Source organism: Malaya genurostris, chromosome 2 (assembly GCF_030247185.1).
Source record: "Malaya genurostris strain Urasoe2022 chromosome 2, Malgen_1.1, whole genome shotgun sequence".
Classification (NCBI taxonomy): domain Eukaryota; kingdom Metazoa; phylum Arthropoda; class Insecta; order Diptera; family Culicidae; genus Malaya; species Malaya genurostris.
The window spans coordinates 33,271,509-33,296,613 of NC_080571.1; the positions used below are offsets into that span (position 1 = coordinate 33,271,509).

A 25,105-nucleotide genomic window follows, 5' to 3' on the forward strand; every position below is an offset into this window, starting at 1 on the left:
CCAGCCAGAGGTAAGTAACAATGCTCCATCTAACATTTCGGGCCGCGATTTGGACCAGTGAAAGAGGTAGGTACGGTGGTTAGTATTACTTTTCGAAATTTTTAAAGGACACCAGAAAATTGGAGCGGAAAACAATAGTAATACTATTAATATCTATAATAATAAACATATTTTTTTTGTGACTGGGAATATTAAATAATATAGTTCAAAAACTATACTATGTCGTATTTGAAAAACATTAGAATTGAGAAATATTTAATAATAATGGGTTGCCCATTTCGGATGGGAAGACTGATCGCATGCGGCTTACTCACCAGACCTAGCCCCTTCGAATTATCAACTATTAGCGACGATGGAACACACAGTCGATGGGCAGCACTTCTTCAACTTCGAAAATGTAAAAAATAAGCTTGTTCATTGTTCGAATCAAAAGAGGCGGATATTTGTATAGCCCATTTTACTAAGCTATGTTCTCCAAACTCGCCCGGCAGGTAAGCGGAAGAGTGACTAGCGACCATCGACCGAGTTATTGGGAAACGTATAGTACACTTTATGCAGCAGATATATCGCTGAGCTAGTGACTCATAGTAAATAACGGTCGCAAATAGAATCGCAACGTAACCAGGATCATTTGTACTCTTGAAGACATATTTGATCATATGTTCCGAAATTGAGAAACCTCCAACAAACTGACATCAATCACATTGGTATGGTCTAATAGTTGCGACAGTTATGACCAAAACCCTAATACTACAGGAATCATATTCATTAGGGACTTTCAAGTTTCGGCAGTTTGAATCGTCCGTTTGATTATTCAAAACTAGTATTCAACTTTCCGCCATTGCCCCTAATAACATCACCTTCGCGTTGATAATGCGAGTGAAGTGAAATCCTTGTTATCATTTTATTTGAATGCCTAATCATTCATTAAAAAACACCCACTCAACTCGAGTACTTAGAACAGTTTGGTTACATAAAAATTATACACACACATTACCCCCAAAACATTATTTGACGACCGCTATTTACGCGGATTACATGCGACATTTTGCTATCACGTTGATATCGCAAAAAACACGATAAATTGTGAAGGTTCAAATTCGCCAAAATATGACTTTATAACTTCCTTTATCCCAGACATTGTAAAACGAAATGGTACGAAGGAACTGTGTCAAGAAGAAGCAGTTAGAATCGGACAACACGACTGTACGATGCCATTAAACATTTCAAGTGTCTATAAAATTGGCCTGTTATCACTGGTGAACCATTCAGTACTTACTTTGCGCTTCCCTTGGTAAAACCTGACCGTGACTAAATCACGCTGAATATATCGTTAGAACTCGAATGCCAAAAAATGCATCGATTCACGATAATATTGGTTGCTATAGTCGTTCCCAATCTAATTCCTGCGATTAGCGGTCATGGAATGGTTCTAGATCCGATTGCCCGTGGATCGCGGTGGCGATGTGATTCGAGCGCAGAAGTGAATTACGATGATAACGCTTTATACTGCGGAGGTTACGCTGAACAGTGGGACAAAAACAATGGCAAATGTGGTCTCTGTGGTGATAACTTTGCCGACTCCTTGCCCCGGTTACACGAACTCGGTGGACGTTTCGGCGAAGGTAACATTGTCCGAAACTACACCGTTGGGGCCGTAATTCAGGTGAACGTTAAGATTACAGCAAATCATCGAGGATATTTCCAGTTCAACTTGTGTGATTTGAGTAACGGCGGACAGGAAAATGAAGCCTGTTATGAAAAGTATCCGTTGCTGGACGCTGAAGGTCGACGAAAGTGGTATCTTAACTCAACGTTGACCGGGCAGTACAGTGTGGAACTGAAGCTACCGGACAATCTGGCCAGTGAACATTGTGTTTTACAGTGGACGTATGTGGCTGGTAAGTATTTGTGACGCCCAGATGTGTTTTAATGCAAACTCTACGACACGACGCGAAAGGAGTGCTCTATTTGAGCATTTGTGAATCAGTGGAACAATGTGTAATACTCATACTTCGCAAACAAAGCACTTGCAATAAAAACCCAAATCAGACTGTCTAGATAAAAATCAGTCAGGATTCAGTAAGCAAATAACAAATAAACTAAATTCTGGGTGGCAGAATAGTTCAACAGAGACAGAGAAGGCGGCCGATTCGAAACCTGCCTCTGGAGTATATTTTCATATTCTCTATCCCATTCATCTATCCGTTTTTCGTCATAAGCCGTGGGTCACGTCATAACGAAAAACCCAAAACAAATCATTGAATCATCGATCTGTTTAATCGATAACCGCCGTCAGAACGAGCCCTTGAAAATACTTGACGATTTCAACTTTTTTCCCAGTGTTTCCATGTCCCATCACTCGGAATCAGTTGTTACATCTGATTCGGAATATTTTCGGAAATCACATTGAATTCCGAATTCCAGGTTATTTAGCAGATGTTTAGTTGCCCATCAAACCAAAAAAATAGTTGTTTCAAACAAATATATCGTAGACTTAAACTTATTGAGCCTGTTTTAAACTGCATATTAAAGGAGCGTGCGCCCTTCAATTAATACCTAAACAGCTAAAGTGAAAAGTTTCAATGGTCCCACAAAAGACATTTTTAATTTCATCCGGAACCGACTTCCGGCTTCACCTGGTGGTGTGATGATGCCTTTCTCATGTGACTTGTATTCTCAGCAATATTACTGTGGTATTCTCGAAAAGCTCGCTCATTGAATAAAACCCGGGAAATTTGTTCGGATGTAAACTAGCATAGCCTAAAAATCGAAATAGTTTCGAGCTAAAATTAGAAGATCTAAAAGGTTTGAAATATTAAACAAACTTCTCCTCATGTAGAAAGGTTGTGCAATCACTGTGAAAACCGATTTTTTACCGAGGCCTGGAGGACCGAGTGTCATACCATTCGACTCAGTTCGTCGAGTACGCAAAATGTTTGTGTGTATGTGTGTATGCAAGGATGGCTTTTATCGTATCAAAGAACGCTCACTAGCAACTCTTCACCCGATTCAATCAGTGCCATCAAAGAGAGACGGATATCATCGCTGCAACAAAAAACCGGCATGGTTTATTTAACATAGAATAGACACCAGTGCGAGAGCGAATTTGTCTCGATGACCTGTCTGAGAATAAAAGTTCTGCTCGCTGTTGTGGGGATTCTCGCTGAAGCAACAAACGGTCGCTTATTCTCGTTTCGCGATCTGATTCTGTATGGGCAGTGGATAATTGCGATAGAATCATTTTACTATTGCCGCTTATTCTAACTAAGTGCATATAACCTTTGTATAAGTTGTGTCTATGAAAATGTATATGAATGCTGCTCCAAACAAGGGTTTTGAAATATTGCAACCTAGTATGAGAATCATCCAGTCGAATCATCGATTCGATTTTCTGCAATAATTGTCAACTTGCGATTCTCTCTTGGTAAATTCCACACAGCACCAATCATTGTCAGACTGTAATTTTTTTAAGGGCCGTGAAATACTCAGAGTATGAAGTGGAGCGAAGAAATGTAGGAAAATTCTCTCGCGGTTCATGCATTGAGAGACTGGAGTTAATGTAGCATCTTCTACCGGATTGAAAATGTTGTATGCAATATTGATAAATAACGAGCAGCTTCTGTCAAATATTCGGCAATCACCAACACTGTATGTATGTAACGTTTTTTACACTAACTTTTCTCGGAGAATTTACATCGATTAGATTCAGATGAAATCCCATACATTCCTACATACAATTCCTGAATATTATTTGGATTCGACTTCCGGTTCCGGAGTTAAGAGGTAGAATATGCAAAAAAAATGTGAAAATTAGTGCACCAACTTTTATCGGAGATGGCTGAACCGATTTTCACACACTAAATTTTAAATGAAAGTTCTTGCAGTCTTATACTAAATTCCTCAATTTTGTTTGAATCTGACTAAAATGTAATAAAATGAGAATATGTACATTTTATTCTCCGAGGTGACGTAACAAATTTTTACAAACTTAGATTCAAATGAATTCTCTTATGATCCTTCAGAAAACTTCTGAATTTCACCTAGATCCGACTTCTGGTTCCAGTATTAGTAATAGTGGTTCCGGCGATTAGTGTAAAAAAATCCAATTTCAAATTACTTTCTCGCTTTTCTCAGACAAGGCGTGACAGATTTTCACAAACTTAGAAAACTGTACAAAACTTCTAAATCTTATGTGTATCCGATTTCCGATTCCAGGATTATAGGGTAAAGTGTGTTAAAGTGTTCACTTAAGAGGAGGGGTAGGGTCTAAACCATGAAAAAAAAATCATCATTTTTTCGAATTTTCTCCAGAATTATCATTCAACAAAATAAATTCATATGTTTTGCATGATAATAAGCATCACTCCAACAACATTCTGAATTTTTTCGTGGAAAATATTGAAAAATAAGTCGGTGAAAAGATGTTTTTGAGGACGCTTCTTAAAAATCATGATTTGCGGTGTCCACTGTATTTCAGCCAGACTCATCAGAAGTGAACAAAGGAACGCAGCATAGTTAGATAAGAAGTTTTTCTAGACCCCAACGTTTCTGTTCGATTTTTTAATTTTTTTTAATTTTTCATCGTTGTTCAAAGTGAAAACTACGATTTTTTACGAGAAAATTCGCCATTTTGTAGCAGTTAAACCTTAATAAACAATAAACAACGAAAAGAAAACGTTGGAGTCTGGTTTTTTATATGTAGAAAGTGTGTGAAAAATTGGAAAAAAATGGTGCAGTAGTTATTGAATGACGATGGACACGGACTTTCAAAACCTGCTTTTGAGAAAAATGCGTTTAAAGTTTTTTATCTATAAAACTAATGGTAACAATTAATTACTCCAGTGAGCCAATAGGGTCTAAAATTTAAAAAAAAACATATTTTTTCTTTTACAATTTATTATAATGAAACATTTCAAGAATGTTTTGTAATTTTTGAAGTCAATAGAAATAGAAATCTTGGGCCTGTGCGCCGAGGTCTTGCTTCTTCGTAGAATGAGATAGCCATAGATAAAGGTCCATAACTTTCAGAGTTTCGTTCCAATAGGCTTGAAATTTTCACAGAAAATTCTTGAAATGTTTTACTATAAGAAAATATAAATAAAATAATAAATGATTTTTCAAAAGTGTTAGATCCTACCCGCCCCTTAAAGGGGGAAAACAAAACAAGTGAAATATTTTCGAAACTGGCCTCAAAACTACTCCATTCGATAGTTGTTATCAGTAGACGACCAAACAAACCGATTCCTGCTATCTTCGTTTCCGGTTTCCGATTCCGGGTGCACTGTAAATAGTGGTCATATTTCCCCAAATGGATCTCAATCACTTTTCATAGCGATGGTTTGACCGATTTTCACCAACTTAGGTTCAAATGAAAGGTCTTATGTGTCTTTCAATAAAGAATTCCTGAATTTCATCAGGATCCGACTTGCGGCTCCGGAATTGTAGGGCCCGTCTGTCACTATAGAAGTGTGTATATGGGACCGTGAAACCTTTTATTTGAGTCAGACCCTGTCAGCTTAGCCCGGGTTGGCGATTCAAAGCGTAGGGCGCTGATCTTACAAGCCAGTTGTCGTATGTTCGAGCCTCGACCTGTAAGGATTCTTAGTGTCAGTAGAATCGTAGTACTAATCATGCAATGATCCTGTACGCTATGAATCGGCTGCAAAGTCTGTTGAAACAGAAAATCCAAATTTCACAGAAGAAATGTAATGCCAAGACTTTGCTTTGCTTTGCCTGTCAGCTTATAGAGAAGTCAGTCTTCAGCTCAGCTACGCTATCGTGCGGCATCACCTTGCACATAGCTTGTCAATTGTATGGTTGCGCACGATATTCGATGCAGACTTCCCTGAGAGAGCTGGATATCATTGATCACTATTTCCGGAATTTCCGGAACCAGGAGCTAGTATAGCCAAAATCGGTTCGTTAAGTCATTTGACACCGGTATGTTAGCACCAGCCATGTGAAAGTACACCGATTATGTTGGGCCCCTCGCGTTTCAGGCCCCAAACACTGCGATGTTTTGATGCATATCGCGACTCTCAAATTGTGAAAATTACCTCCACTTGATGTCCCAAAACACTATCTGCTGTATTTTAGGCAATCCCACAAGTTATTGTGAGAGAATCGATCCAAAAATCTCTAATTTTTGTGTAATAAATAAGGTAAGCCGTAAAACGATTGCATTACTAATTGTTTATTTACAATACAATCAGCAGATTTTGAAGTTCCAATTTTGATCTCGTGACGTCATGACAGGAGGCCGGGGGTGGAATCATGTAAGGTGATAAGTGACTATCACCTCCTGGTGATAAAGAGGTGATCACCAGAATGTTTGGAATCACCGAAGGTGATCACTTTTACTATCACCATCACCGGTGATTGAGCTAACTTCACCCATTTATTTATTTATTTATTTATTTATTCGTCAATTTTTCAGGAGTAAAATATGAATGTGGCGTATACCGTTGATATTTAGAGGAGTAACATATGAAAGTGGCGTATACCCATATAATATTTTAAAATCTAAATTTTTATTCCTATAGTTTTCAATCCTTTTCATTAATTCGAGTCATGTTTATAAATGATGATTTGTATGGATCGAAGAGTAACGCTGAAAAAAACTACCTGCGCATAAACAAATAAAAAAATTCACTTGTTGGTTTAATTTAGTGCCGATTTTTATTTTTCAATGGAAATCAATGTCACAGTCAATTCTTTGGGATAAATTTGAAAGCTTTGACACGAATTGTTAGATCTTCTTGATGTTTCACAACGGATGGAATTCCTCTCGAATGAGAAAGATCCGTTAAATAATTTCTTGTATAGTTTTCATTCACTTTACGATTATGTCATTTCACAGAGCTTTCAAATGCTACCTCCATTTTGGAAATTTTACCCACCGGTACTACGAATATCCACTATGATTAGCAGCAACTAATTGTCCAAAAATATTGCCTTATTTAGTTCAATTCACAAGAAGAAAATTAAGAACGCAGTTTAATCTTTTTTACTCGTTCAGTTGAACGAGACTGATATGTCGCTCACTAAGTCACGGCCATCTAATTCTACTGAAAATGTTAGCATAGATTTTTTATGTTACGTTATGTGCAACATGTGATGTCTACATTCATAAACTTATCACTTTTCCAGAAAGCAATTTATCTTCGACTCTACGAATACCCCAATGATATTCCTTCAAATAATAATTACAACATAAATAAATTGGTTTAATTGATAAATACTAGCGTTCATTCTATGAACTCTTTAAACTATATAAACTAAGTTACTTTTCATTTTGGTATTTAATTTTGACACAATATCAGTACGAATTTCATTTAAAAAAATTATCCTCTCCGACCAATATTGGTAGGTTATTTTTATATCAGTGGCTTAAAATTCACCTAACGGACAATAATTTATAAAGCCACTTCTCAAAAAATCAAATCACTACTGAAAGTGATAACTAAATTGCTATCACCTCCATTTTGACATGAAGGTGATTAAATCGTGGTGACTATCACCTTACGTAATGCCAACGTTTGATAGTGATGTTAGCCTCTCAGCAGTGGTGACAGAACTTGGTGATTATCACCTTACATGATTCCAAATTTTCAAAAGTGATAATCACTTGGTGATAATCACCTTACATGATTCCACCCCGGGTTCGTATTGCCAGCAACTGACATCTAAGACAAGACCTGACAACTGGCTTCTTATTCTTCCTTCTGAATCATCCTTTTCCTCATTTTCGCCCTGCGGAATAAATAAAAAAGTATCGGCTACAGTGTAGCCATATTTACAGATTTTTTAATAACTTTATGCTAAGAAAAAAATATTTATTTAATTTAGATTTTCAGACTCGATTTTTAATTTAAAATAAACATGAAAAATGTTTTGGTGAGTACGTTTTTTATTCTTATATGTTAACGCTTAAAAACAATTAAATGAGCTTTTATGACAAAACACGGAATATCTCATGTTGAACGCAAAATCGAATCCATTGTTGACGTATTACCGGATCTTTTGGAAACCGGAAAAAATCAAGTTTGGATAGAAATGCTTAGTGCGACAGTTCATTCTTCTCGTAAAGCAGCCCTTACACGTGACAATATTATTGTCAATCCAAAGTATTGTCAATACCGTCAATCCAATTGACTTGGTAACTTGAGTCCGCATTTTTCGAAATAATTAAGCGTTTGAAGCTTCAAATATTGCAACTGAACATCGAAACATTGAGAGAAGAGTCCATTGTACATATTTGACAGTTTCCTCTCTGGAGAAAAAGTATTGTCGGATTAATGAGCAGTTTTGATTTTTTGACAATATTTTCGTCAATCCAATGAAGTTTCCATTACACGATCAAAAGTATTGTCAATACTCCTTGTATTGACAATAATATTGTCTCGTGTAAGGGCTGCTTAAAATTAAACACACTTTCGAGTTTAATAAATCTTTTTGGTTACACTTATATTCACTAAAAAGAAAAGCGGCCCTTACACGTGACAATATTATTGTCAATCCAACGTATTGTCAATACCGTCAATCCAATTGACTTGGTAACTTGAGTCCGCATTTTTCGAACAAATCAAGCGTTTGAAGCTTCAAATATTGCAACTGAACATTGAAACATTGAGAGAAGAGTTCATTGCACATAGTTAACAGTTTCTTCTCTGGAGAGAAAGTATTGTCGGATTGATGAGCAGTTTTGATTTTTTGACAATATTTTCGTCAATCCAATGAAGTTTCCATTACACGATCAAAAGTATTGTCAATACTCCTTGTATTGACAATAGCAGCCCTTAAGCTGCCCTTACACGTGACAATATTATTGTCAATCCAAAGTATTGTCAATACCATCAATCCAATTGGTTTGATAACTAGAGTCCGAGTTTTTCGAGAAATTCAAGTGTTTGGTGCTTTAAATATTGCAAATGAATATTTAAATATTGAGAAAAGAGGCCATTGCACATATTTAACAGTTTCTCTCTGGAGAGAAAGTATTGTCGGATTGATGGGCAGTTTTGATTTTTTGACAATATTTTCGTCAATCCAATGAAGTTTCCATTACACGATCAAAAGTATTGTCAATACTCCTTGTATTGACAATAATATTGTCTCGTGTAAGGGCCGCTTAACCTACAAATTGAAACTTTGAGCCAAATTAAGAAGTATTTTTCCGTCGCTCTGAATGGCGGTTTGATATTTTAAACACACTTCACCTTATAGTTCCGGAGCATATAATCCGGATCCGGAAAAAATTCAATAGCAAATTGTGGAACCATGATACCTTTAATTTGAATATAAATTTGTGAAAATCGATTCAGCCGTTTCTGAGAAATCGGTCTGAACTAAAACCTGCTATAGCCGAAATCAATGTATTTGATCTTCAACTAACCAAATACATTGAGCTTTTTATTTTAATCTAATTTCAAGAAAATTGGTTAGGCGGTCTTTCAAAAAATGGAGTGTATTGTTGCTCACAGTTTGCCCCGTTACTACCGAGCCGGAAGCTCGAACCGGATGACATTCAATAGCATGTTATAAAACCACGTGACCTTCCTGTTGCCTAACATACTAGGCTAACGCGCCCACCTTCAGTCCCACCATCTTGGCGACAACCGTAGAAATGGCAACCCTGTGCTGTGTGAGCATAGGCAGATGAGAAAAGCTAATCTGTCACATCGAGTGAGTTAAAGGTAAACAAGAAAAAGACAAAAGTAGAAAATAACAACGAACGTGCGCAGAGCAGCTATTACTAAAATCATTTATAAGATTAGGCATCAGCTTTATATCAGTATTTCGTTAACCTAAACTTCATAGTTTTTACATACTGGTAAGAATTGAATTCACAGATTATTATGAGTTAAATGCTAAACAAATTTAAATACTAGGTAACCTGAACAATTTAGTCGCAGCTTATTAAAAGTGCATTCTACGCTACCCGGCTTATGAACTATAAATTGAACTAAATTATATTAAGGGAACTAAACGTGAGTAATCCAGAAATCAATTCGTATTCTATTCACTATTACAAATATTCAGATCATATTCTATAACTTAATCTAAAACCTATGTACACTGAACTAAACAAACTCACTGAAATCAAATATTGAAATTGTTTATAGGAAAATTATATTCTCTCTGCATAACTGGATCAAGCGTCTTTCATTCGTTTCCGGGCGAGAATCATAATTTCGGAAATATCCCGTTGAATTAAATTCAACATCATATAATTTTCGTTTACACGAGTTCAATCGGTTCGCGAGCATGTCAAATCGTGGTTCAAAATCCGGTGGCAATGGCAAAGGAAAACGGCAGACTGCTGTCAAAACGGTACCTAGTGAGTGTGAATTTGAGAAGGATGGTGGTATTGGTAGTGATGATGTGGTAGTAGTAGATCAGATGGAAAAGACGGTTGATGGTCAAGCCTGCAAAAGTTGTGGAAAACCTGATACAGATGATATGGTGCAATGTGATCTGTGCGATGGATGGCATCATTACGAATGTGTTGGAGTTACGGATGAAGTCAATCAGAGCTGGAGTTGTACTAACTGCAAAACTGCAAAATGGACTCAGCGAACTACGACGGCTTCACACAAGGACTCAACATCCAAGAATGCTCGAACGGTGTACAGTTTCAACGGCCGATCTTCTGTCAACGATCTTTCGTACGTTAAAGATACATGTCCAGATAACGGCAGACCAAAGTCCATTCAGTCGGATCCAGTAGGATATCATAAATCAGATTCCACAAAGCTGATTCAATCATCCAAGCCAGTTCCGTTGCAAAAGACGAAAGATGTTTCTCAGGTGAAGTCTCAAACTGGTGCAAGAAAGGAAAAACTTTTCGTACCATTGGCCGATGGATTACCTGAGATCGTTTTGGAAAACGATTCTTCGATAATTTCTAGTTCGTCACAGAGATCAGCTCGTAATCGTGCTAAGTTGCAGCTACAGCGTTTACAGGAAGAGCAGGAGTACGAAAAACAAATGGCAGAGCGTCGACGTACCGCAGAAATAGAAGAAGCAAAAAAACATAAAGCCTTTCTAGACCAGAAGTATAAAATTCTAGAAGAACTAGCTAGCACCAAGGGATCCTGTCGGAGTTCGAGATCGAATGTCACTCAGAGTCGAGTGGATGAGTGGGTGGAGTCGATAAGACGAACGCAGTCAGAAGATAATCTGGAGTCTTCATCCGCAGACGAGTTGCAACAAGATGAAATGTCGCAGGTTCAGCAAAAGCAGTCGAACACCAAGCATCAGAACCGAATTTATTTCGACAAAAATTCGACCAGGAGACAAAAAATGCAATCAAATTTGGTATCACCGCACAATCCTGAAAAGAGCTCACCACGAAGGCATTCTGAGTTTTGTATACCTGGAACATTACCCCAATCAACGCAATGTGAGGGTATCCCGCGAAGATCAAATGCGAACAAAAATCAACGATCCTACGGCACCGTCGGGCAACCTCACATGCCATCGATCAATTCAACCATAGTGGAAGATGACTTCGATCAGTTCCAGCTCTCTAGGTCACAAATCGCAGCTCGACAAGCGGTATCAAAGGATCTGCCGACATTCTCTGGCAACCCGGAGGAGTGGCCTATCTTCCTATCTATGTTTAATAGCACTACAGCAATGTGTGGATTCACGGAAGACGAAAATCTCGTGCGACTGCAAAGAAGTTTGAAGGGAAAGGCTTACGAAGCTGTTAAGTGCAGACTAATGCATTCCAGTAACGTACAAGGTGTTATGGACACTCTTAGGATGCTCTATGGGCAACCGGAAGTGATAATACATTCTTTGATCGCAAAGATAAGCTCTCTGTCAGCGATTCGAGAAGATAGATTGGAGACCTTGGTAGACTTTGCTGTTAGTGTGCAGAACTTCTGTGCGACGGTAGAATCTTGTGGACTGGAGGAATACATGTATAACGTCACTCTGTTACATCAGTTGATCAGTAAACTACCACCGACGATGAAATTGAACTGGGCCCAACATCGGAGATCGGTTCCGGCGGCTAATTTAGAAACATTTAGTGCATGGATCTACTCCCTCGCTGAGGATGCAAGTTCCGTTATCTTTCCGTTAGTTTCGATGGATTCGAAGCCAGCAGTTGGTCGAAACAAAAAGAGTAACATATATCTCTACGCCCATTCTGAAACAAGTGATCAGTGCATCCCGAAATCAAATATGTTACGTCAGTCAGAAGCAACACCAGAGTCAAACAACGAAGCTTGTCCAGTATGTAAGAAAGACTGTAAATCGGTGGAAAAATGCGAGAGATTTCAAGAGCTGTCAAGAGATTCTAGATGGGCTGTGGTACGAGAATTTGCGCTTTGTAGAACTTGTCTTCAACAGCACAAGGGTATTTGTAGAGCCAAGCCATGCGGAAGAAATGGATGTGAGTATAGACATCACGAACTTCTACATAACGACCAGAAAGAGAAACTCAATACCGATAGCACACCTGGCGGTTCCGGACGTGACTGCAACACGCACCAGTCAACCTCAAGTTCTGTTTTGTTCCGATATCTCCCAGTGATACTTTCTGGCGCCGGAAAGGTAGTCCAAACATATGCGTTTTTGGATGAAGGTTCTGCGCTGACGCTTCTTGATCAAGATTTAGCTAACGAACTGGAGCTTAATGGCAAATCGAGTCCGCTTTGTTTACGATGGACTGGGGGAACAGAGAGATACGAAAAGGATTCTACAATCGTAAATCTTCATGTTGCACCAAGACATAACGAATCTTTAAGGTTTCACCTAGACGATGTGCGAACGGTCAACAAGCTGATGCTACCTTTCCAAAGTTTAGATTTTGACGAGCTTGTACACTCGTATCCCTACCTCGAGGGGCTACCAATTAAGTCGTACCACAACGCTCGTCCTCGTATTCTGATTGGGATGAAGCACGCGCAGCTAGGGTTAACGTTGAAGAGTCGCGAAGGAGAAGTAGGTCAACCGATCGCGATGAAAACACGACTTGGCTGGACGGTTTGTGGCGGAATGAGTTCAGGAGAGACACCGAATATGTTTCATTATACCTTCCACGTACGTTCTTGCGATGAACAATCCGACGAGGATCTGCATCAAGCATTGAAAGAGTACTTCACCCTAGACAGTCTCGGGGTGATCAGACCTAGTAAGTTGCTGTTATCTCCTGATGATGAACGAGCACAGTCACTATTAACGTCGCTTACACATTTCAACGGCGAACGATATGAAACTGGTCTACTCTGGCGCTATGATAACTTCCGCTTACCCGATAGCCGTGAAATGGCGTTGCGTCGTCATCAATGCTTGCGAAATCGCATGGAAAAAAATCAAGAGTTAGCAGAAGTATTGCAGCAGAAAATTACCGACTATATAGCCAAACGCTATGTCCGTAAACTTAAAGACGACGAGGTAAAGCAGCAATCCGGTCACGAATGGTTCCTACCAATATTTCCAGTGATAAATCCAAACAAACCCGGGAAAGTTAGGATAGTCTGGGATGCAGCAGCAAAAGCCCATGGCAGATCATTGAATTCTGCGTTGTTGAAAGGTCCAGATCTACTCTGTTCACTTCTAGCCATCTTGTTGAGATTCCGTTTATATCCCGTTGGAGTGACTGGAGATATACGTGAAATGTTTCACCAGATATTGATTCGCGACGAAGACCAACGATATCAGTGCTTTTTCTGGACGGATAAAAATAACAAGCTTGAAGTTTACACAATGAGAGTTATGACCTTTGGTGCTTGTTGCTCTCCGAGTACCGCTCAGTACGTGAAGAATGTCAACGCAGAACGGTTCAAAAATAATTATCCTGAAGCGTATGAAGCTATAACTAAATCGCACTATGTCGACGACATGTTGATCAGCGTTAAGTCCGAAGAAAAGGCGATTAAAATAGCGAGAGACGTGAAATACGTACATAAGCAAGGTGGATTCCAGATCAGAAACTGGATAAGCAATTCCAGGCTAGTCACGTCAACGTTGCAAGAAGCGAACATGGAGGAGAAGAACCTAGATATATCTTCAGAGTTGTCGACGGAGAAGGTGTTGGGTATGTGGTGGAATACAGCTTCCGATATATTTACGTTCAAGGTCGGATGGAAACGTTACGACGAAGCGTTACTAAAAGGCGGAAGATGTCCAACGAAACGAGAAGTTTTGAGAGTCCTGATGACTATCTACGATCCTCTTGGACTAATCGCTCATTTCCTCGCATATTTGAAAGTCTTACTGCAAGATGTCTGGCGCTCTGGTGTAACCTGGGATGAAGAAATAAACCACGATGCGTTTTCTAAATGGCTGCTGTGGTTAAAAGTTCTGCCACAAGTCGAGAATGTGAGAGTTGCTCGTTGTTACTGCTCCAGCTTTCCCATCGACGAAGCAGATGAAATTCAACTACACACATTCGTTGATGCTGGAAAAAACGGAATGGCAGCGGTGTCGTATTTTCGGATAGTCAATAATACTAAAATTAGTTGTTCTCTCGTTAGTGCAAAGGTCAAAGTATCACCGCTGAAGCTTACGTCAATTCCACGTTTAGAATTGCAAGCAGCAGTTATTGGGACGAGACTTGCACGCACAGTCATTGAAATTTTAAATGTGCACATAAAGAAAAAAATCTATTGGTCTGATTCTAAAGACGTACTGTACTGGATTCACACGCAACATCGTCGCGATCAGTTCGTTGGATTTCGTGTAGCTGAGATATTGGAAGCAACGGAAGTCAATGAATGGCGATATATACCCAGTAAGCTAAATGTGGCAGACGACGGTACAAAGTGGAATAAACTTCCAGATTTGTCTAACCAAGATAGATGGTTTATTGGACCTGATTTCTTATGGAAAACCGAGAATAACTGGCCCCAATTCTCTATCACAACTGAACCAGCCGACGAAGATCACTTCACGTTATCTCATCACGCTCCACAAGAGCCGATTGTTCGCGTCGGAGACTACTCCAACTGGGGACGATTAAGAAGGGTAGTATCATGGGTAAAGCGGTTCATTGCAAATTGTAAAGATAAACACCAGAAAAGCCCTGCCCAAACGGCTGTACTTACTTTGAACGAACTACGCTCAGCAGAAACATATCTAATCCATATAGCACAGCAGGAATGTTATCCCGTAGAACTGAGCATCTTACAGAACGCACAAGACGTTGAAAAACATATACCACTTCTTCCAAAATCCAGTCCATTATACAACCAAACGCCGCTGTTGGATGAATTCGGTATAATTCGCATGAGAACAAGAATAGCCGCATGTCACTACGCTACCGAAGATGCTAAAAAACCCATCATTTTACCTAGAAAGCACCAGATCACTACCTTAATAATACACCACTATCATAATAAATACCACCACCAGAACCACGAGACAGTCATAAACGAACTTCGACAAAGGTACCATATCAGCCGCCTGCGCTCGTGTTTCAACCAAGTGCGGCGAAATTGCCAAAAATGCAAGAATAACCATGCAGCTCCGATTATGCCAATCATGTCCGATCTACCGCTCGGTCGTCTAGCAGCTTTCGAACGCCCATTCACGCATACCGGAGTTGACTATTTTGGTCCAATCCAAGTAACTGTTGGCAGGCGAATCGAGAAACGCTGGGTCATGCTTGCCACTTGTCTTACGATTCGTGCGAAACACCTCGAAGTGGTTCACTCGTTAACCACCAATTCATGCATCATGGCTATCCGGAACTTTGTCGCTCGACGTGGTCAACCTCGTAAGTTCTACAGCGACCGAGGAACAAACTTTGTTGGAGCGGAACGAGAAATGGCATCCCTTAAGGAGTCGGTCGACCAGAACAAAATCATGGAGGAGTTTACAACTTCAGAGACCGAATGGAGATTCAACCCACCCCTAGCTCCTCATATGGGAGGCTGCTGGGAACGTTTAATACGAACAGTGAAGAGTAACCTGCTGTGTGTATGTTCGACCAAAAATCCGTCCGACGAAGTGCTTCGAAATCTACTCATAGAGATCGAAAACGTAGTTAATTCTCGTCCGCTGACGCATGTACCAGTAGATGATAACTCGGCTCCAGCGCTTACTCCGAATCATTTCATTCTTGGCTCATCAAATGGCATTAAACCATTAGTGACAGAGGACGACAGCAGTCGAGCCTTGAAGCAGAATTGGTGCACTTCACAAATCCTAGCTAACGCATTCTGGAAACGATGGGTGAGTGACTATCTACCAGAGATTACACGTCGATCAAAATGGTTCGTACCTGTTAAACCAATCGCTATCGGTGATGTTGTGCTCATCGTCGACCCTCAAATGCCCCGGAACTGTTGGCCGAAAGGAATTATTATCAGTACTACCACTAGTCAAGACGGACAAGTACGCGCTGCGGCGGTAAGAACTTCTGCAGGAGTCTACGATCGTCCAGTATCGAAGTTGGCGGTTCTGGATGTTCAGCACGACGAGCAGTAAGTCAACTTGTAGTTGCCGTACCCGGGGGGGAGTGTTGCCTAACATACTAGGCTAACGCGCCCACCTTCAGTCCCACCATCTTGGCGACAACCGTAGAAATGGCAACCCTGTGCTGTGTGAGCATAGGCAGATGAGAAAAGCTAATCTGTCACATCGGGTGAGTTAAAGCAGACCCTGTCAGCTTTGAGCGAAAGCAATCTTCAGTTCAGCAACGCCATCGCACGGCATCACATTCAACATATCATGTCAATTGTATGGGTGCGCAGTGCTGCTATTTTGGTGCGCACGAATTTGACATTTCTCTCCCCTACTTCTATGCACGAGATTCGATGCGGAAACGCCTAAGGGCGCCATGCTCGCAAAAAAGTGTGTTGCCAATGATTTGTTCGGGAAATGTGAGAGCTGGATATCTTGTTAATATGATGTCTTTGGTTAAAGGTAAACAAGAAAAAGACAAAAGTAGAAAATAACAACGAACGTGCGCAGAGCAGCTATTACCACTTCCGGTGAAACTCTCAACGGGTGAGCACGTTGCATCGTGTTAGTCCGGGGAAAATTCGAGTATTTCGCAAGAAAGAAAGGATTTTCAGCCGTACTTTGACGATTCGACGCAGCCACACAGCGAGATTTTCGCTTGTAGTCAAGTGAAAAGAAAGTCCACTGGACTATAAACGAAAATTAACTGGCAATATAGCCTTAGTTGCTCTGCCATCAATTCGGCGTCATCTCAAGTGAGGTGACGCCAACCAGAAAGGAAGAAGAAGAAGAAGAAGAGCAGCTATTACTAAAATCATTTATAAGATTAGGCATCAGCTTTATATCAGTATTTCGTTAACCTAAACTTCATAGTTTTTACATACTGGTAAGAATTGAATTCACAGATTATTATGAGTTAAATGCTAAACAAATTTAAATACTAGGTAACCTGAACAATTTAGTCGCAGCTTATTAAAAGTGCATTCTACGCTACCCGGCTTATGAACTATAAATTGAACTAAATTATATTAAGGGAACTAAACGTGAGTAATCCAGAAATCAATTCGTATTCTATTCACTATTACAAATATTCAGATCATATTCTATAACTTAATCTAAAACCTATGTACACTGAACTAAACAAACTCACTGAAATCAAATATTGAAATTGTTTATAGGAAAATTATATTCTCTCTGCATAACTGGATCAAGCGTCTTTCATTCGTTTCCGGGCGAGAATCATAATTTCGGAAATATCCCGTTGAATTAAATTCAACACTTCCTTTTGAATCTTAGCCCGGCCCAGCCATCTCCGAGAAAATCGAGTGCAGAGTTTTATTACATACACACACACAAACATTCTCTGATCTTGACCGACTGAGTCGAACGGTATGACACTTGGTATCCCGGGCCTCGGTTCAAAGGTTGGCTTTCACGGTAACTGCAAAACCTTTGTTTATGAGAAAGGCAATAACCCCGATTTTGTATTTCATTCGAATCGGAATATTCGATCGAATACGAAATTTTGCATTCCGTATCTCGATCGCGCTTGAGTTACCATACAGAAGCATCACTCGGTCGAACTACAGAATGAAATGTTTTACATCCGATTCGATCTAAAACAGAATAGGGGTAAGTAATGCGGCAGAGACTAGTTTGTTTTCTATGGAGTGACTGTTGTCACTCTAGTTTCATAGTGTTCGGTAAACAGCAACCGCAGGTGATCAAATAGTGACCAGTGGTATCTGCGTGTTGAGTATTATGGACATCTCATGATAATTGCAAAAATAAAATTGTTTCCTCCATAAAAGACGAATTGGAGAATAACTAGATACAAATTACCGGTGTTTTTTTACCATATTTTTTTAAATTTATCTACAGGTAACAATTGGGGTTTCTGCGAAGATGGAACTGGTAAGCTCGGCTGTGGAGCGCAGGAAAATTTCCGTACCTGTTCTGATATCGGCATCTACAGTAGCAGCGACCCCCGGTTGAACGAATCTTACTCATACTGTTCCTCAGCACCACGATCGTTGAATTGGATATTTGACAACATCCCCGTCGATGAGCCAATGCCGGAAGCCGACGAAGATATAGTTTTCTGACTCAAGTGGGACCTGGGAAGTGTGGCAAAAAGTACACATTACAGCTCAATTCCTCTACATAGAACTATCAGTTATCTCTCCGAACTTGAATATTAGTTGTTTTAATCACTGTATTTATTGAAGTGCAATACAGGAAAGCACTTAACCTTCTGACGCATTTACAACACCGAACAAATAGATGAAATACAGGGTGGTCATCCGAAATGGAAAGTGATGTAAAAGTCTTTCATCAAAATTATATTCTAATTAGCTTTAATCTATATAAAATTCATGTACTTCCAATATAACATGTAGTTATAACATATAACGGAAAAGATGGAAATAAAAGTATTCATGTAGTACTGATAGTACGTGGAAATGATTGAAAGAAATTTTTGAAAAAATATAACAAAAAGTTGAAATACGGCGTAGAGGAAGATTAATTACGGTATTATTTGTTTCTAGTGCTACTAAATCCTATAAAGCGGAGCTGTAACGCTCCAATTCCAGTTGCCTAACACTTAAAACACAAACACACGCACACGGACTAGGTTTTCTTCAGTCCTTCTAGGAATTGAGACAAATCGTACTCCTCGTGGTACTGGTTGTCGTCCCACAACTCCGGTAGATTCTCCAGTACATTTCTCATCGTGCTGGAGCCTCCATTTGCGCCATTAGATTCTTCTACAGCAGTGGCAGCGCTACTGGCGGATCCTCTTTCAACCTTCTGTTGCTTCTTGCCATCATCACTCAGAGCAAACAGATCCAACAGTTGATCAGTTCCCATCGTTTCCATCGATGCATTCTCGTCACTCACAACCGTGTTGGCAGTGAGCAGTTTGAATTTCTGTAGGCCCATAATTTTTTCTTCCAATGACTTACGCGTTATCAACCGATACACATTGACCACTTTCTTCTGGCCTATTCGATGAGCACGGTCCATAGCTTGCAGGTCCTTCATTGGATTCCAGTCATGCTCAACAAATATTACGGTATCCGCTCCAGTTAGATTTAGGCCGAGACCACCAACCTACAGGTGTTTATAAAAGCATACTTTATAAAAAGAAAAAAAATACCATTAGCATTCGTCATTACCTGCGTGGTCAATAGAAGCACATCAATACTGGGATCCCCATTGAATTTGGTAACAATTTGATGACGCGAACTAGGCGGAACGCCACCGTCCAGTCTCAAGTAGGAAACTGCCGGTAGATGCTTCTTCAGCAAATCATTCTCGATAATGTCCAACATGGCCTTCAACTGACAGAAAATAAGTGCCCGGTGCTGATTGACCAACATGTCCTCGTTCGTTCCAATTCCACAGTCCAGTAGCAGTTGTCTGTGGGTAGGCGATAAGTGTGACGATTAGTGATTAGAAAAATTGTGACTCTCACGAATATATACGGTGCTTACTTCAACGCCGGTAGTTTTGCCGAGTGCTCAATATCATCCAATGAACTTCCGTTTCGAGTGAACTCCGACACAATAGTCTGATACTCTGGGTGTGATGGCTGCAGTACTAGTTTTGGATGGTTGCAAACGTTTTGCAAATATCTGAGAGAAAAAAATTAAATTAGAATTGTTAAGCTAGTATCTTCCATTGTTATAAAACGTAGATAAAGGCTGACTAAAAGCATAAATCAAATAAACATAGATTTCCCAGTGTAATAGTAATGTAGTTGAGCAACCCATGACACCAAAAGCACCGTCTGGTGGAGAATGGGTGCATAAATGCTCCTAAAATGCATGCAAAAAGTTGCCTGCGCATTTAACACAACCACAGTAGCTAATGGAAAAAAGTACACCCGTTTGTCACTAGAGGTGCTGTTAGTGTCACCGTACAGTGAGAAATCTATGTTTATTTGATTTATGCTAAAAGCGAATTGGTCGCTACCACGCCTTTTTGACAGTGGTTTGTTTACACTTTTATAAAGCACAACTGAAATTTTAATTTGATCAAAGTAGTCGATCGTGTTCAGAAATAACGTCAAATGGAATTCGAAAGAAAAAATATGGTGCAACAAAAACTGATTAAAGTATTGAAGTCGCCCAAAACAACAGTTTGTCAAGTGCTCAAAATCTGCAAGAAAACCCTGAGTGTGAAAAGGAATCAGCAAATTCACGAATTAGGAAATGAAACCAGGGATCTTCTACAGCGCAGCAAGGTGTTGAGGTGGGTTAAAATTAACCCCGATTTTTCGATCTGAGATACGGCCAAAAGTAATGACACTAATTTTCAAACGGTGAGAAATATCTTTACTAGGGAAATAGACAAGTTGTACAAAGCCAATAAACATCCGAACCGATATATGAAGCAATATTCTGTAGCCAGAAAGTGAGCAAGGCTTTTGTACGACTGGGTTTTGACGAAACACAACGGCTGCACTTTGAACTATGATGAAACATACGTCAAACAGGATTTTAAGCTTTTTCCAGGTCAAAGTATTACTTGAGAACCTGACGTGGAGATGTGCCAGGGAGATTCTAGTTCGTGTTTGCCGACAAATTCGCGAAAAAGCCATTGATTTGACAAGCTATCTGGAATTGCGTTGGTTGAAAACGGAACCATTCGTTACACCCTTGACGATGACGCTCCAAGTTTACATCGAAGAATGCATGAAAAAGCAAGTATTGCCCTTCAGTCGCAAGAACAGAAGCAAAGTCATTCTTTGGTACGATTTTGCCAGCTGCCACTACTCCAAGGTGATTATGGAGTGATGGTATGCGGCCAACGAAATCGATTTTGTTCTGAAGCTAATTAATCCTCCGAATTGCCTGGAAATTCAATTGAAATCGAAAAAAACACTCGGCAGTTTTAAAGCAGCGCCTTAGACGAAGAATATACAGAAAATACGACAAAAAATAGAAGACATGCACTAATTTTTTGTTCTTTTTTATCTGTTCGAGTGCTGATGGGCTCCATCAAGAGATAGGTTCGAGATTTCGTTTGAACTGTAGAAATTTAACCATCTATTGCTGTAACTTGAAAGTTATAATAAAGGGAACCATTAATAGACTTTTTAAACAGGTCTTTTTGTGCGTGCTTATTTACTTTCAATCAGTTCTGATTTACTCTTTTGAATTTCAGTTCCAATTATTTATCGCCTCCTGAGAAGCTTTTGTTTTCTGAGACAGCGCCTTCTCCTGTTGTCGAATTACTTTTCCTCCTCATCTTTTATTATTTTATTCAGAGCAGGGAAAAGCCCACTGGAGTTTCTGTACACTTGCTCTCCAGATCTGTAAACTTGTTCCTCATCTTTTGAATCAACATTCAAAATAGTGCTAACAATGGGTTCGTTATATCCATAATTAATTCTAGCATGGGAATCCGAAGAAAACTAAATAGGATCGAAGATTACGACGTTGAATGTCTAATTGTATCAATTGCAATAACTCGAAGCAATCAATTCGCGACTGAAGTAGGTCTGCTACAAAACTAGCCTCACAAACATCGCGATGGACAGATAATAAATCGAGACCAATCAGTTTGCAACGGTCATGGTAGCTCGGTAGGTTTAAATGATATCTCCATGGAAGACGTCGGAGAGCGAATCGCACAAATTTGCGTTGAATCACTTCAATGCGTTGGATATCGTTTTGGTAATGTTACCAGATAACAGCAGCATATTCGAGAGTTGAACGAAGTAAAGCGCAATACAGAGCTTACAAGCAATGTACATCAGATTTTTTTTGCAACGCGGAAAATAAATTCTACTAGCTTAGAGGATTTGGAGATAATAAACTCTATATTCTCATTAAAATTTAACTTGGAATCCAGAAGAACACTCAGGTCCTTAACAGACTATGTGTGTTCGAGAACAGTTTGTAAAATGTTATAGTCAAACTTGAATACAAACTCTTTACGACTAAAAGAGATGACGGAGAATTTAGTGGCATTTAAAACGATTTTGTTGATGTAACACCAATTAGTTAAATTATCCAACTGTTCTTGTAGGAATTCTGAGTCAGCTACAGATTTGATTGTATGAAATATTTTAAAGTCATCAACGAACAATAATTTCATACACTTTGGATCGTTGAAATACAATAAAATTATAAACGGTCCAAGGTGACTTCCTTGAGGAACTCCAGAGGTAACAGCAAATGGTAGGGTAGTTCAGTCTCCTATTTTCACTATCATTTCATGACCAGTTAGATATGATCGAAGCCAATTCAAAAATAATCCGTTATATCCCAGTCTACTTAACTTAGAGATCGTTATGTGATGATTGATTTTGTTGAACGCAGCAGAGAAACCGATGTATACAGAATCTACTTGTAGTCGTGCTTGTAAAGGACCTATGATGAAGGAAGTGTTGTAGGTTACTAAATTTGTGAAAGTTGGAACGAAATGTAGTCAGAGCAACTATGTGTTATAAAATCCAGGACTATAATTTCAAACAACTTCGATACAGCGTACAAAGCAATAATTCCAAGGTAGTTGGATACTATACCCTTGTTCTCATTTTTGTAAACTTGAAACACATAGGATTTCTTCCATATTCCAGGAAAAAATCCAGAATACAAAAAGTAATTGAAAATATTGAATAGTGGAACCATCAAACCATTAGAACAGTTTTTAATCACTACGGATAGAATCCACTAAATGAACGTTTCAACTTAGTACATACTATCAGGTGTACAACTTTGTTTCCGCCGTTTTTTTCCAAAGTTAACATCTTCATTGCGAAAAAGTGCTTACAGATGTATTATTCAAAGTATTGTCCGTCGCTAGCGACAACTTTCTCCCATCTTTCCGGCAATTTTCGGATCCCGGCTCGAAAAAAGGAGTATTCTTTTGACACTATCCATGAATCAATCCATTTTTCCAACTCTTCGAAGGATTGAAAATGTTGATCTGCCAGGCCGTGTGCCATCGAACGGAATAGGTGGAAATCAGAAGGGGCGACATCTGGGGAATACGGCGGGTAGGGCAAGACTTCCCATTTCAGCCTTTCCAGGTACTTTTTGACCACTTTTGCGACGTGAGACCGAACATTGTCGTGTTGAAGGATGACTTTGTCATGTCACTCTTGATATTGTGGCCGCTTTTTTTTTAGTGCGCGACTAAGGCGCATCAGTTGCGTTCGGTAGCGACCTCCTGTGATGGTTTCATCCGGTTTTAAGAGCTCGTAGTAAATCACACCGAGCTGATCCCATCAAAATACAAATCAACACCTTAGCGCCGTGAATATTCGGTTTTGCCTTCGACAAAGTAGCATGCCTGGGCTTTCCCCATGATTTTCTGCGTTTAGGATTATCGTATCGAAACACCGGTTACACCCCTTACGATTTTGTCTTTGAAGCAGTTGCTCACATACAAATCGACGGCGCTAGATGTCCCTCGGTTTCAACTCGTACGGCACCCAGTTTCCTTCTTTCTGAATCATGTCCAGGGCCTTGAGACGTTTTGAAATGGCTTGCTGACTCACTCCCGACGATTCGGCAAGCTCTTCTTGGGTTTGGCACGAATCTTCATCAAGCAATGCTTCTAGTTGTTCATCTTTGAAGGTTTTTTCTCTTCCACCATCATGTTTGTCTTCGACATCGAAATCACCATTTTTAAAAAGTTGAAACCACTCCCGACATGTTCTATTACTCAGAGCAGCATCACCGAAAGTTTCTGAGAGCATTCGATGCGCTTCAGCTGCATTTTTTTCGAATTGTAACAGAAAAGTAAAACTTCCCGCAAATGGCGAGAATTGGGCACATAAACAGACATTTTCGAGCGTGAATAATACGAAAACAAGAACAACTATCACTGAAACGGCGATGACAATTCGTTAGGCACTGTACACACTCACTTTAAAGGCATTATCATCTATGCATTTTGAACAGCCTCAGCCGGTACAGCCACCTATCGGAAAACGGCGGAAACAAAGTTGTACACCTGATACACTCACAATAGTAGTCGAGCTTTTGTTTCTCTCTTGTTTTCTTTCGAGCATTTTCTTCTTCGTTTCTTTTCTTGTCCAACTTCGCTTCGTAAGCCTGTCGTGCAAAATTTGCTTAAGGAATGAGATTTTTATCACAAACAAAATTTGTGAGCATATCATTGAAGAATAGCATTCAATTCATTACGTTTTTGGAATTATTGAAAGTGTTTTTCACTGAGACGATCTTCCATCAGACATCGATATCTTTGAGTGCAAACATCTTTTTTAGATTTCCGCATTAGAATGGAATGTTAGAATGTTCGTATATCGAAAATTTTTGTAATACCTGGTAACAGTTCTTCTGAAATAGCAATTTGTACAACTCGAGATCAGAGAGCGAAACGAGGTTTTAACTACTGGAGAAAACATTTGTTAGAACCGCCTCCTATTAAATTTTGAAGCTTCAAAAAATTTACTAAGAACTTTTTTTTTCAAACAAATGATTCACATATGTGATAAATTGTTTCTTGAAATTCGTACCATCGCATAAAAATCTGAGCAAAAACCGTGCAAAATCCGCGCGATCGTAACCCTGCAAAAAGTGAGCAAGGCTTTTGTACGATCGTGTTGTGACGGAACACAAGGGCTACACATTGATCCATGATGAAACATACGTCAATCCGGATTTAAAGTAGCTTCCAGTTCAAAAGTTTTACAACA

The 25,105-nt window shown here is 39.5% G+C and overlaps 2 protein-coding genes across 2 annotated transcripts in view; one reads left to right on the forward strand and one right to left on the reverse strand.

Moving 5' to 3' along the window:
• The first annotated feature begins 1,265 nt into the window (after positions 1-1,265).
• Positions 1,266-18,877, forward strand: LOC131426884 (uncharacterized). Its single transcript, XM_058589635.1, has 2 exons — positions 1,266-1,901; positions 18,307-18,877. The coding sequence occupies exons 1-2, from the start codon at positions 1,355-1,357 to the stop codon at positions 18,528-18,530; spliced, it is 771 nt and encodes a 256-aa protein (XP_058445618.1). The 5' UTR covers positions 1,266-1,354; the 3' UTR covers positions 18,531-18,877.
• The window catches only part of LOC131426883 (TATA-binding protein-associated factor 172), a 30,771-nt gene continuing 24,415 nt past the window's right edge, over positions 18,750-25,105 (reverse strand). The window contains exons 4-6 of the mRNA XM_058589634.1: positions 19,923-20,063; positions 19,605-19,848; positions 18,750-19,539 (exon numbers count right to left, since the gene is read on the reverse strand). Coding sequence (XP_058445617.1) covers positions 19,057-19,539; positions 19,605-19,848; positions 19,923-20,063 — 868 coding nt within the window. The 3' untranslated portion in view covers positions 18,750-19,056. The remainder of the gene's footprint in view (positions 19,540-19,604; positions 19,849-19,922; positions 20,064-25,105) is intronic.

Coding starts and splice junctions, on each gene's coding strand:
- LOC131426884 (XM_058589635.1), top strand. CDS start 1,355: ATGCATCGATTCACGATAATATTGGTTGCTATAGTCGTTCCCAATCTA. Junction 1,902..18,306: donor ACAGTGGACGTATGTGGCTG/GTAAGTATTTGT, acceptor ATTTATCTACAG/GTAACAATTGGGGTTTCTGC.